General features: G+C 42.1%; 1 protein-coding gene across 2 annotated transcripts in view; it reads left to right on the top strand.

Moving 5' to 3' along the window:
- LOC146776484 (dual specificity protein phosphatase 22-A-like) overlaps positions 1-14,368 on the top strand; it is a 230,473-nt gene that overhangs the window by 13,905 nt on the left and 202,200 nt on the right. For both annotated transcript variants that reach the window (XM_085637606.1, XM_085637605.1), the window contains exons 2-3: positions 1,352-1,385; positions 9,097-9,179. In XM_085637606.1, coding sequence (XP_085493732.1) covers positions 1,352-1,385; positions 9,097-9,179 — 117 coding nt within the window. The remainder of the gene's footprint in view (positions 1-1,351; positions 1,386-9,096; positions 9,180-14,368) is intronic.

Below are 14,368 nucleotides of genomic sequence, written 5' to 3'. Positions count from 1 at the left end.
CAGCACTAAGACTAAAGGGGACCCATTTGTGTATTAAAATTGGTTTGTAGACTGTTAATGCATTGTGATGTAGTGTATTTTAAAAGGTGGGTTATCAACTCTTTCCTAAATTTGAGCAGCATTGGGGCAGCCCTAATGGTTATGTTGATCCAGATCCTGGATGGATAGATGAGAAAAGCCTGCTGCCTTTTTTTTTTTTTTTTACACTTCTTAATCTGCAGTCTGCTGGTGTCCTGATTGCAAGTGTGCTGAGAAGCACCAGAAATGGTGAACTTGTCTGCAAGATAAGCAAGGTTGCTGGTTGTGATTGGTTTGTAAATGATGTAGCTGATTTTGAAGATGAAGCAGGCCAGAAAGGGGAGACAATGCTGTTCCATCAAAATGGGGGTGATATGATCATATTCCTTCTGGCCCTGGATGAGGTGTTGCAGCATGTAGGATGCCCTTAAGGGGTGCCAGTGTAGAGTCCGGGAGGCCGTGAATCCGGTTGTTTCACTAGCCAGGTGCAAGAGTATCAGGGTTTGAACAGCAGTTCTGAAATTCTTGTCTGGAAGAGAGAACTGGCACCAGGCTGTTGTGTTTTTTTGGCAGTATGTCCGTTGATGTTGAGGTTCATGTCCAGGGTGCAATCCAATTGAGTTGCAATTTGGTGAAAGTTGGAGTTCAAAACTGATAAGATACATGTCACTGAGCATGTGTTGCATGCTCCCAGCCTCGCTCAAGGGGTCCAGAAGGCATGTGAATGTGCCGCCAGTACCATCACATAGTTTTAAAATTTACCCAAATTGTCAATTTGTTTTATTTTTTTTATGTTTTGTAATAATAATCCACAATGGGAGAATACTGTTAGTAGTGTAAGGCGGTCACTCAAAGCAGCCTGCCTCCCCAGGGTCTGCAGAGACCCGGGAAAGGTGGAGGAGATGCTGGACAGCCATCTGCCTTTGTACTTCCTCCTTCAGGTACGCGATGAATGCCCCACTTTATAACCTAGGTTTGCACTGCTCTGTCCTAAGAACAGTAGAAATTGAAACTTGCTCATGTCCTTTGTCTTATCAGAGAATGACTAGGTTGTGAATTATCCATGATTTGTAATTATGCCAAAAGCACTGAGAACAAAACAGCTTGTAGGGCTTTACTACAGAATTTTATGGCTTTTAGCAACTGAAAAGGGGGTCTATAATGCAACTCATGCTTATGTTTTGTGTAGGTTTTACAAATATTTTTATAGGTTTTGGTACTCTTCTCTGGTCATCCCCGGGGACTGTGCATGTTTTCCAAATTCATCAACCAAGGCTGTTATTCATTAGGCTCTTGCAAGAAGTCTAATTTGTCCTGTCTTTGTCCTTTTTAGGTTATTGGTGGGCTCTACCTTGGAAATATTAGAGGTGAGTTATATTTTTTTTATTTGTTTCTTTATTACTTTTCTGTAGATTGCGACAAGGTTGCGGTGCATCAGAGCACTTTACAAACTTTTGTAAGGTAATTCATAGAAGAATGAAATAATAAATAATAGTTAGCTGAGCAATTCATGTATTAAAGAATGACAATCGAGCAGTATGTACATTTTTTCAAGAATCCAATCCAATTCAGTTGGAAGAAACGAGTATGGTCTGTGGTTAGGAAAAGGGTGCGGCAAGTAGTGGTCTAGGAGAAAGGATTTGAGTCCTTGTTTGAATGTGCCAAAGGAGATAAGGATGGATGATGACATGGCATTCCATATCATTGGACCACAACCAGAGAAGGACTATTTGAATGTACTTTTTTAAATCTCAAAATTATCCAACATGAGAATGAAATGCATAGTTGCCAAGATCCTTCGGGAATTGTAAACTTGTCTGTCGGGTAGTAAGACGTTTGAGGACAAGGCAAGCAAGTTTGAAAGAGCCTCTACCATAAACAGGGCACTATCAAAGAGCACACAGTCGGGAGAGGGTTTGTTGAGAGTGACCAGTCCCCTATATTAGGCATGTTGCAGACTGTAAGGGTACCTCTAGTGGATCAAGGTGCTTTTTGTGAATGACTAAAAGGATTGATTCCCCAGAGTACAATGTCAAAAGGACTCGTTCTTGGATCACAAACCTGAAATCTTGATTTATGAAAAACTGTTTGAATCTGTAACTTAAATCAATCTGGTGATTAGCACTGTTGCTTAAGGAGTTAATGATTCTAAATGTCTGGTCATGAGTCAAGAATGAATTTCAACCCCAATATTTGACATTTTCGATCCGTGACAAATTGAATTTTAGGAAGTTGGCAGAGATGATAGAATCCTGGATTAAGGAGAGACAAGCGTGAGAAGCGATGAGGAGGAGTTTTATTTTGACAGCATTGAGTTTGAGATGATGGGCGGTCATCCAGTCTTGGATCTTCACAAGTGTTTTTGTAACCAAGGTGATGTACTTCCCAGTGATAACCTTCAGGTACAGGTGTACATTTTTCACATACTGAAGGTATGATAAGCCAGAGTCTCTGGTAATGTTGCCCTAAGGTTTGAGGTAGAGGGTGAAAGATGCAGAAGATAAGATGAACTCCTGAGGGAGTCGCTGCCTATTTTGATGACTTGGAGTCAGTTGGTTGGGGATAAAAGAAATCTGTTGAAACATTGTGATCAAAACCCTTGCAATCCTTTAATGTCTGAATAAGCATGTCTAAATTCACAGGCTGAAGAGGTCGCGTACAATTAGCATGCTAGAGTCTCCTTTGCCTAAAATACAATTCATATTATTAATACATTGTAGAATGCCATTATCTATGCTATAGGAATCTGCAGGGCAGATTAGTAGGCATCGATCAGGTATTCCAGTAGTTTTGCTAGAAATGCCAGGCCTACGATAGGATGGAAGTTGTTTTGGTCTTTCCGGTTGGCAGAAGGTTTCTTCAACTTGACCCAGTGTGAGACCGCAAAAACTCCTTAAGTGAAGAAGTTAATGAATTTGGCCCAATATGAGGGCAACAGCGTTGCTCATTTCTTTTATTAACTTGGCCAGAAGAGAGTCGGAGATGTGATTTGATGTTGGAGATAATGTAGTGAAGTTCGGTTTCTGAAATCATTTTGAAGAAAGACTAGCTGTTGGGGATTTTCTGCTCCCGATTTGGGTGAGGTCCTGTGATGCTGATGGGTTGATGCTTCTTTGGCTTTAAATTTAATATCAAAAACTGGCTGCCTTCTTTGTATCTCTTTTTAAAGTCACCAGAGTTTGCAAAAGTTATGGGTTAGTGGCAGATTTCACAACTTTGAGGATTTTTATCCGTTGTTCTTGACCAAAATGTTTTGAGGTCTGAAGAGTGAGGATTTTGATTTGTGGATGTGTCATTTTGTATGGTGTTCTGGACTAGATTGCCCTTTGAGGGTTTTACGAGCCGCAATCTTTGAGTAGTTTTTTTTTCTTGTTTTTGGAGTTTTCTAGCATACCATTGTGCAGATTGCTTTTAATTCTCTTTTTTTTCTGAGCTGGGCAATATTGTTTATGCCCACAGATATGTTATTGTTGAATAATTTAGTGGCCACATTCATATCCATGTCATCAGGTATTGTAGGTGGTTTGTTGAGTTAGCATTTCTAAAACCTCAGATCCAACTTTTAGGATTTTGGAATGTCCAACAGTGGTGGAGGTCCAGTTAACAGTGATTGAGTCTCTGACTGAGACAGTCATCTTTGGAAATTATGAGGTCTGCTGTGGCCCATTATGTGGATGGGTTTTAGCTACTATTGGGTCAACATATTTTTCTAGAAGATCGAAGAACGAAAGGCACTATCATTAGGATTGCTCCAGTGTAAGCTAAAGCCACCAACGAATATGTGATAGGGGTTAGAAAGTGTGAGTTGGAAGGTGATGTGTTCAATGCATTGCTCAATGAATACATTTGTCACCAGGGGATGGTATATGATGTGTATTCTGGTAAGCATGGGGACATGGAGCTTAACTACTAATTAAAGACATTGGAAGATACCAGGTAGTCGGAGGATATAAACCTGCAGGAAGTTGAATTGGGGTAAATAACTGCAACTCCACTGCTGATGTTTCCCACATTATTTAGGTGTAACATTGAGCACTTGGGTAGTAGAAATAGGTCCACGATGGGCTGCAGTGCTTCATGTGCCAAGTCTCCATTAAGATCTTGAGATCAAGTGTTTGGTCTAAGGTAGGGTTAGGAATCTCAGTGCGGTGTTAGGCTGCAGAGCTGCAGTTGTAAATCATACAATGGAGAATTAGGGATAAGGTTCTCTTGTCTCTTATCCTTGAGCAGCAAGAGTAGGTGGCAGCTCTCCACGGAGTTAGAGTTCGTTGAAGGGGGGGGTAAGAGAAGGGGAAATAGGGGAAGGAGGTAGTAGGAAAAGTTTTGGGGTGAAGGAACATGCAGGAAGAGGTCTCTACTGAGGAAAAGCTAGATAGAGAAGTTGTGGAGGGAGCACCATTGAAGGGTTGGCAATGAAGATGACATTGGGAAACAAATTTAGAGAAGATCTGAGGACGGGGAGAGTGGAGTTCAGTCTCATCTGTGTTGGGGGGGGGGGGAAAGTAACTGGGTCGATGGAGGTTTAGTTCTGATCACAGTCAAGAGTTAGCTGTTCTCAATCGTACATCTCAAAACCAAAGAATTTTTCAAGGGTGTTGTTGGAAGCTTGTACCATTCTCATCCTGGTATTAAAGATGGAGACGGAGTGTGTTACGTTAATAAGATGTAATGGAAAGGAGTTTGGTTTATGACCGTGTGGTATATACCATAATTTGTGAAATATAAGGACACTCTTAAAACGTTTGTGTCATTGTTAGATGTTGTCTGAGAAGAACTTCAAGCCTGTTATGTTACCAGCTTTCAAGTTATGATAAGTGTCATCACTAAGGGCTTCGTGGTGCTTTCTCAGTAGCCAATTTCTGAAGAATGTGAAACTATTTTTGGATAAATTAGATGGGTAGTTTGTATTGAATTTAGTTGGATGTTGTGCCCTAAAGTTTAAAGGGGGAGAAGGGTTGACAGGATGCACAGAGAGAAGAGAATATCTAAGGGGTACAGCTCAATGTTGAGACGCAGATGGGGTATGACCGAGTTCTGATGAAGAAGTGGAGGAGGGTGGGAGTAGGGCTGAGTGCTGACGTATGGAAGAATCAAAGTCTTGTTCAGTGAGGTGGATCTATATGACAGTCACTTGACCTGAGTTAGTCGTTGAGGGCTAAGTATGGTGTTTATAAGACCTCACAGTGACACAGGGTGATATGGTCCTTTAAGATAGTTGCCAGACCACAGTTATTACAGCCAAAAACGTTGATTCCTATAATAGTCTCTTGTAAATGAGGTTGGGCTTGTTACTAAGGAGAACCTTGTTTTTCAGAGGAGGTTGTGCTTTTTAATAAGGTTAGGCTTGTACAGAGAGGAGTCTTATTTTAGTATTGGGTTTGTTGCTGCGAAGGACTTATGGATATGTTAGGTGGGACTTGTTACACAGAGTAGACTTTTTTTTTTTAAAGTGATATGGCATTTTATAGAGGACACAATTGATTATTGTGAGGAGAGCAGTGATAGATCTTGAAAAACCTTGCAAGATAAGAGCAGATATTCAATGTTGCTATGGCCTCCGAGGCAGGAGGTTAAAGAATCCAGAATGGAAGGTGTTGGTGGAGAGGAGCTGGAGGATTTTAAATCTTGGGAAAGTGGCTTTGGGAAATACTTCCAATATGGCTGCCACTAAATCGATTCCTCATATGAAGCTGGGAGATAAAGCCCATGGGAGACTGTACCATTGAGGACGAACAGAGAAAATAAAATTGCTGCTGATCAAGATCTTGGAGTCAGTAATTTGGGCGAAGCAAGGGCGCACGCAACTAGCAAACCCAGAGCGTCAGCAAAGGTGTTCTGAGACCCATGCGGGAGAGGAGCACAATTGGGTTTCCAAATAACATTAGCAATAATGTGGTTCTAGAGAGCATTGCATGGCTAACTAGAGGTGCAAGAGTAGTTTAGCTTAGCCAGGGAAAGCAGTTCACACTGACCATGAGATAATCTCCTGATTGATGCCAAATCTAATTCATAATATTAGTGACTGTGGATCCCTGCTGAAAAAATCAAACATTCCAAATCGCCTTCAAGTTTCTAACATTCCTCAAATACATACTAAGATGCATAGTAACATTGAAAATGAGAAATGTTTACATTAATCATTTACAATATTGTGAGGTGTTCTCTAACTCTGCAAGCACTGAGGAGGAAGCACTCTTCTGCAAATGCAGCTGTCAAACCCAAAAGAGACCAATTCCACTGTGTAGCTGTTCTTGAGACAGACAGCTAAACTAACCAGACTTTATGGAAGTTGATGATACGACTGTGCCCCATGGGTTATGTAGTGGGTTGTTTGCACCTGCTTCTAGAGACCGGAGTACGGAGGGGGTAACCGTCCGTTTCCTTCCTAGCACTGTTAGGGTGGACACTTCCAAAGAATAAATACAAGAAACGATACAGAACAAAACCAATGACTTTGCTTTACCTTAAATTCATTAACAAAACTATGTTAAACAAACCGCAAGTTGGTCACAAGAAACACATTAACACCAGAGTCAATGTCTTAGGGCACTAGAATTTGTCTGTGTGAAAAGTTATACCTTGCACGTTCCCCAACATACAGTTGCCCATGTTGAGATTATGTTGGTTATTTAACACTGATGAAGGTGCAGAACTTAAATTGGGGATGAAATGGCAGGTGATGGCACCAGCTCTCATTTTGGAGATCGGGACTTGTAGTTCATCGTCAGACAGACCCTGAGCAAGCGAGAGATAGGCAAGTGAGGGAGAAAGAAGAAAAAATAAAACTATAGTAAAAGGTGTGAGAGAGAGGCCTAAAGGGGAGAAGAAGGAAGAGGATAGGAAACCACTGACAAATGGAAAAAGAAGGAATGAAAATAGCCTGCAAACATGAGCTAAAGAGAAAATATGTATAGGGTTGTGGGAACATGAAAGATGAGGTGGAATTACAACTACGCATCATTTTAGTTACTCACCATTTTTTGCTCTGGTTCTGGACTCCTAAGAAACTTTGGGCCCGCAAGACTTCTGTGTTTATTTACAAACTAACCACAGCGTGCTGGGATAGTAGAATATTTGCAATTGCTGTGGTGTTGTTAGAATGAACTGAGTTGCCTCTCTGACTGGCTGCGTTGCAGGCTATAGAACTGTGGGTCTGTGGTGAATCTGGGAGCATGGGTTGGATGGTTAGCAGTTGTCCCAAGGATGCAGGTTGGTTCAAAGATGGCAACCAACCAGTGAAGAAGGGAACTCCTGACAGAGCTTCAACAAGTGATCATCACACCCTCTCCTGAGACCACTCCCGTTCTCCTCTTGTTGTCAGTAGGCCATCTGAGATCCCTGTCCAGTACGGGCATACTGCTCATTTTATCTCTAGGCTCGCATAGCTCAGACTCACCAAGGCCCGCATAGGAGCCCACCTGAATTGGGTGCTATATATCATTGACATCTGGGTTGCAATGGAGCCCATTAGAGTGAATTGGTTCCCTTACTTGACCATGCCAGGTGTTTGGTAAAACCAGTACTCATATATATTCAACTCATCCCCCCCCCCCCCTGCTAAGCTAACTCTTTGAGGTCCTTGTATGGCACCATTTTACCCACTGCCTTGATTGGGGCAGGCCATATCACCCACAAACCCTTATTTATGGCATGGTAGATTTTCTAAAATGTAGAAGCTGTTTCTTTTCAAGCTGCAGTGGGCTGAGGAGATTGAATGTTGCCCCTCACGGACAGTCGAGGATAGTCTATCCCCAGTGGCACATCCCGTCTTCCACCTCAGCCTGCCCTGAGCTGCGGTGTGCACTTACTGTGCTTCCTGGTCATGTCCACTGAAGACCAGTGTACCTGCAGTTTAACTGCATCGACCTGCCGGCTCTGATGTGATTGGTCTCTGATTACCAGCCTGACCAGGGATCTCAGTGACTGCAACCATTGGCTGCAGATCCCCTGGCCTACCTCCAGCCTGCAACCCTCCCACAACCCTAACCCAGTGGATTCCAGCCAATGACAGTTCACCTGGTTTATGGTTAAGGTTAGGAAAGTCCTCCTGTAAATCTGTGTGGTGTCACCTCCCTGTACAAGATGGGATAGTCACAGAGGGGGGTAGCCTAGAAACTCAAGATAAACAAACATTATCTGCTGCATGGAACGTGCTTATCAGAGATATGTGTACACGTTTCTTGATTTTATTTGAGTAATGTAAGTGCACAGCTACACATCGATTGTTAGTGCAAAGGATGGTATTGGTCGGGAGTAATGATGGAAATGTTATTGAAAAATTCAGCCCTTTGTAGCTTTCCTCTGTGGTTAGCGAAATGATTCTGCTTGAATGGACACTGGTAGGGAAATCCACAAATATTAGTGAAAATCCTGGTCACTTATACTTTTTTCACCTAAAGCTAGGCACTTTAAAGAAGAGACTTTGCCAGACTATCTCTCTTTTTGGGATTATAAGCTACAGTTTTTTCCCCCAGATAGGATGAACGACCAGTTTGATAGAGTGCACAATGGACCTGTCACACTTCCTTAAAATGGATCTGTCCTTCCACTGGAAGCCAGCTGTCTCTTCTTCTAATGGAGCACGATTAGGTCTCCACAGAAGTTTTACCAACAAACTGTCCTATTACCAACCATCTATGACTTTTGAGTACATTTCTTTTGAAAACCACAAAAAAGAAAATTGAAATAGCACTGGCGTGAAGACAGAAATGCTTTTCGCTGTAATCGAGGGAAAATATTTTTAGAAAACATAATTTGGTAATAACAGACAGCAACCACCTAGTTTACCGAGATATTAATGAGACCTCTCAGAAATTTAAAATCCCAGGTTAGAGACACGCGTTGTTCGGTCACAATTACAGGAGATCACACTTCCACTGATTATCTTTACCATGGTCTTATCAGTCTACGTTGTAAGCCAGAAACTGAGACCCACCCTCACACTGCTGATCTACTCAATGTGAGGTTAAATTATTGTATAAGCCCTGGAATTTTAAAAGGTCACCCGTAAAACCTTCGTGATATTATGAACCATGGCATAGACTGTTCTTTACTGTACCCCTCTGTCTGTCTCAACAGATTCAGAAGACAAAGAAACTCTTGCCAAGAATGGAGTCACCCACATTTTATCTGTGCACAACAACGCTGAACCTCGGCTGGAGGTAAGTTTGAAAATACAGCCTACGCCGCCTGTCGGAATAGGCACTTGAAAAGATTAGAAAATGAATAAAGAGATTAAAAAAAACTAGTGATTCTCTTTCACATGTTTGATGGTAGTTCTGTTTATGCTCTTGTGTAGCATTACTATTCAAATAAAAATTCCACAAGTATCTGACATGCTCAGGTTTGAGTACTGGCATATTGACAAGGGGCTACAAACGTACATTTTATCAATTATGACCCAAGTGAAATCACAAAAGAAATAAAAATTAGACTTTATTTAAATTGATATAAAATAACCAACATTACATATATAATTGTAAAACATAACCTAGATGCCCATGCAGAGAAATAAATGGGCTGAAATATTTCTGATTTGCTATCTGATTACAAGTTGTGTGGAATAGGATGGGGTCTTTAAATGCAATTAACTCTGGGTGAAGTGTTTACTGGGTGCGGTAAATACCTAGTATTCTCGGTCTTCAACTTGGAAATTAAACATAACATGCAGAATAGGTATTTAAAAAAAAAAGATTTTGCATGTTTTAACTTTATTTTGTACATATTCCTCCAGTAAATTTAGGGAGATTTATTCTGCTAGAAAAACTGCTAGGGTGGGATAATTATCCCACAACTGCTGACTGATCCTTGTGCAAACTCCTGTTTGAACAGCTATACGAATGTAGCCCTGAACTTGCAGTCAGGCCCTCAGATGGCACTTTACTTAAAGATTACCTAAAGCTTCATGTACTGGATACATTTACAAACAAGATTCTGTAGACGTTTCATTAATAAACCAAGTACCAAACTAGTTATTTCTGTCTGGTTCCACTGATATTGTTGTGAAAGAAAGTTGATATTCTCTTTGAACTACTACAATTTAAGAATTGTTCCGCCAGTATACATGCCTAGTGGTATTATTGTTGGTATTATTGTTTTAAAATACATGATTTCCACAGTGGTGATTTCTTTGAGCTATGACTATATTCCACTTAAAGTTATAGTCAACCTAGCTTCCAGGCCTGGATCGACCTGCGGCACACCAGATGACGCAAGGTGGCCTGAACGTTTGATGGCAGCCAGGTCCATAGCATAGTCCCAAACATGGCGAAAGCTCTCTCCCCTGCACAAACTATTTTGAAGCAGGATGCAACTCGAAGTATGTTTGAGGGAGACCATATGGCACCCACAGAGACCTAGCGATGGGACTTCACAGTCCCAAACTGCAGGCACCGTCACCATTAGGCTGTATGAATAACAACCAGACCGTTGGTTTTTTTTTATCCGGGGGGGCCAGAGGACTGATGGGTAAAGAGAGCATCTATGATCTATAGCTGCATTGTGAATGCACTGACAGTGTTTCATCGGGTAATTTGTCTTCTTGCACCAAGTGCGCACTATTTCATCCATTGTACATCTTCCACGGCCTAGGGGTACATTTATAGTGCCATTGCAGCTAAAAAAAAAAAAAAGGTCAAGAATGCAATTTTAAAGGGTATTTGGGTGGTACTGAACATGTTGAAGAGGCTACAATAATTGGCTAGCCAGAAGGAGGTGGGCTACGCTGAACCAGCTGTTGGTACAGAGGAAACAAAAAGGTTAATAGATTCCAGCCCGAACCAGGGGGCCAGAGCCGGTCTCTGTCCATGTGACCAGCACCACAGCTGTATTGACATTTCATCCCAGCCAATGTATCCGCATTTATATACAAATGTCGCTGAGTCTCTCTCAGGAATAACGAGGTTGAATCCTGATGTGCCAGAATTACTTTGGTGTCAACAGAACCAGTAGTTAAAGAGCATTTCAAAAGATGCAGGCAACAACTCTAGGGTGAGGTTTAGAAGTTCAACACAAATAGGGTTTGCAACAAGTCTTGCTGTGTGCTGCAATCTGGCAGCCTTCCATCTGAAGGGAAAAGAGGCGGGGCAAAACATTTATGATGTCCCAAAAAATCTTTTAAGTCCACGTTCTTCAGATGATGTGACAGTGAACATGGTTAAAAGTCGAGCAGATCGGCGCACAGACGGACACGCCCTGTTTTCTGCCACAGATTATCCATATTGTGTCCCTCTTCCTGGTTGAGCCCCAACATGGAAAGGGCCCAGTTGCTTGCTTGCTCTTGTGTCCTTTCCTGTGAGACCTTTTGCTGGATAAAGTGTGTTAAATAAAGTGTGTTCAATGCATTCTTCAATAGTCACGTAAAAAAAATGAATTTAAAAAAAATCTTAACAAGCCTCGAATTTATTTTTCTTTTTACAAACGTATAAATGTGGAAGCAATAATAGATAAACATGTTACCATCAAAAGATAACATACATATGTTTACAAAACCAGTACAAAATTATCCGCAAACAAGAAATAAAAGCAGTTCTGTTCTGTAGTAGAAAAGTGGCCGCCATCACAGAACTGGGAGTTCTATATTTTTGTCTTTATAACTGTTTTAAGGTGGGTGAAGACCCTGCAGAGTAAATACAGACTTGATTTTATGAGCTTTCTGGGGTAAAGGTAGCCCCCGCCCGAGGCAGTGTTCCATTGAGGAAAAAGGTTTTTTTTTTTATATACTTTTCTTGCTTGCTGTAGGACAGTGTTTTTTTTTTTTTTTTTTGTTTTGTTTTGTTTTTTTTAAGGTCTCCTCAGATATTTTTGCCTGGATTGGCTAGAAGTAGAACTCTGAAATAGGAGATTGCTAAATACCTCACAGAACATGTGAATGGCAATTAATTGGCTCACCCTAATTACCTTATGTGATTTTTGGCAAGGCCACAGTAAAATGTTTTACCACTGCACACGTTGCATAAAAGCCTAACATTGCATGTGGGCTGCAGTGTAGGTGTGCACCGCTTAGATGGGATATTTTTAAACATAGTATCGTTGCTGCCACAGCAGCCCTGGGCTGTTGTAGGTGAAAGCTGCCGAAGGCACCGGTCAAAATAAACCTTTATGACATGTTTAAAAGCGGCTTCTCACATTAGCTACCTCCCTGTAAGAGGTGTGTTGGCGTTCACAAGGCCTGAGTGCTTAATGTATATACATGTCACCTGTCAATTATGACACAGGTGTGCCTTCTCACAGCACAGACTGAAGCAGGCCTTCTCTTTTGCAAAAACCGGTTTAAAGTATAAATTCACATACTATCCTACCTAGAAAATACATCTTTCTAGCATACTTCTTTGGTAACCTAGGTTTTAGTTCAAATGTCACAAAGATGACTTTTAGAATAATGTCCCACCTCTGCCTGAACTATGGCTGCAAATAAACTGGACCTTTCAGACTCTCTTAGGGCAGTGACAGCAATTCTATTTCCCCAGTGAAGAATGAACCAGATGAGGTATCTATGGCCCTCATCCGGGCCCCTCAGGGGGGAGAAAGGGCCATCTGGTGCAGCTGTTTTGCAGGAGGTTACTTGGTCGGAAGACCGGGTTGGTCACAAGAACTTCAACCAAATTATGAATGTGAGTGAACGGGATTAAGCGGATACCAAACGTATACCAAAGCACGAACAATAACTTCAAGTTGTTTTATGTGAAGGCAGCAATAAAATACATACCTGCCTTTGAAACTGAACTGGTCCCAGCCAGGCTGGTTTCACTCCTTGTGGGTGACCCTTTAGAGACTGCCATTTCCCAGGTGGAGAGAAAGGCTCCTGCTTCCCCATTAGGAGGGCTGGTGGGGAGAGAGGTAGGAGAGCTCTAGCAGCTGAAGTAATCTTTAGCCATCAAGGAAACTTCTACACCCGGGCAATTTGAGGGTGCTTTAACCAGGCATCCGGAGAACTGCAGGAAATATGGGAAGAGTCTAAGAGGATAACTTGGGAGGGGTGAACGCTCTTCAGAGACCCCTGCACAGTTACTACTGTATCTTGGGCCTCTCAGCACCTTCAACTCGAAGCACCACTGGGCTTGGAAGAAGACCAGCAGGAGATGAGGCCTGCTGCTCTCTGTCTGAAGGAAGACTGGGGCCTCGGATTCTGCTCTTGCTTCTGTCCAGAGTTTGTTATTGTTTGTCAAGACCCAGGCCGGATGTCCTGATACAGACCCAGAGAGATGAAGGACAAATAAAAGCGTATTAGCAGAAGACCCAGCTGCGCAGCTGGGACTGAATATGGGTTGGTGATTGGCTGAAGAGAGTGGTTGGGCTGGTGTCCCGCTGCTACCTGTGCACGGGCACCCTAGAAGCTGTCAATAGGAATCTGGATACTTAAGGTGTGATGGGATGGAGAATATTCTTAATCAAAACATCTCAGGTTGCTGAATATTTTTCAACCTCAAAGAGCAGGATAAGCTGCCAAGCTCACCAAGGATGCAGCTTCGGCGAGCAGGATGCCTTGGTTTGCCCAGCTCAGAGCTTTTTTACAGTGAAGTTGGATCCTCCAGCAGAACCACACAATCGGGCATCTGACCTCATTAAGTGATGCCCGTCAGCGGCTTTGGTCCTTGCCCCACACGAGGATTGTGAGATGCAAAAAAGTGCTTTTGTCCAAATAGAGAGCACGTGCAGGCAAAGGTGATCAAGTGATCCCAACATTGAAGTGACATATTTCAAATTGGTCCCACTCTGAGCTTTTGGCACATACAGGTTTCAGTAGGATGTGTAAGCCAGTCTACCCGACCTCCTTGCCCTGCTGGAGAATTTGCACTTCTATCTGGGAGACTAAGAAAAAAGGTACAAACTTTTGACCGGGGTGAACTGCTCGGCTTTACCTGTCCCGTTCTACATCGCAGCCAGCCTGAATTCTCACCAAGGCTCAATTATCCATAACTCGTAGAATAACACTGCCATTTCTATTGTGTTTAGCGAAGGCAATCTGCCTTTTTGTGTAGTAAAAAAAAAACCTCTTAATCCCATTTACCCCAGTTTGCTGTCATTTTAATCCGTAAATTAATATTTTACCATGGTTTGGGAATTTTACAATTGCAGCTTCCTACTTTAATACTGGTTAGAAACTGTTAAAACAGTTCCATGCAATTTTTCAGAGAGAATCCTGTCACTGTCTACCAGGGGTAAGCCAGGATTCCTACATTGAAATCTGCTTCTTGGGGTGCAGTGTGCTTAACTGTGATGGAGCTCGATGTTGCCCCACCTCAATTTAATAATCCAGAGTCTCACATCCATGATCTAGAATTGTCCAGTTCCAATGTAGATGGATCCATATCAGCGTTGTAGGTATATTAAATAGACTGAATACAACAAC

Source organism: Triturus cristatus, chromosome 12 (assembly GCF_964204655.1).
Source record: "Triturus cristatus chromosome 12, aTriCri1.1, whole genome shotgun sequence".
NCBI lineage: Eukaryota > Metazoa > Chordata > Amphibia > Caudata > Salamandridae > Triturus > Triturus cristatus.
The sequence above is the reverse complement of the archived record's forward strand: the minus strand, read 5'-3'. Positions and strand labels throughout refer to the sequence as shown.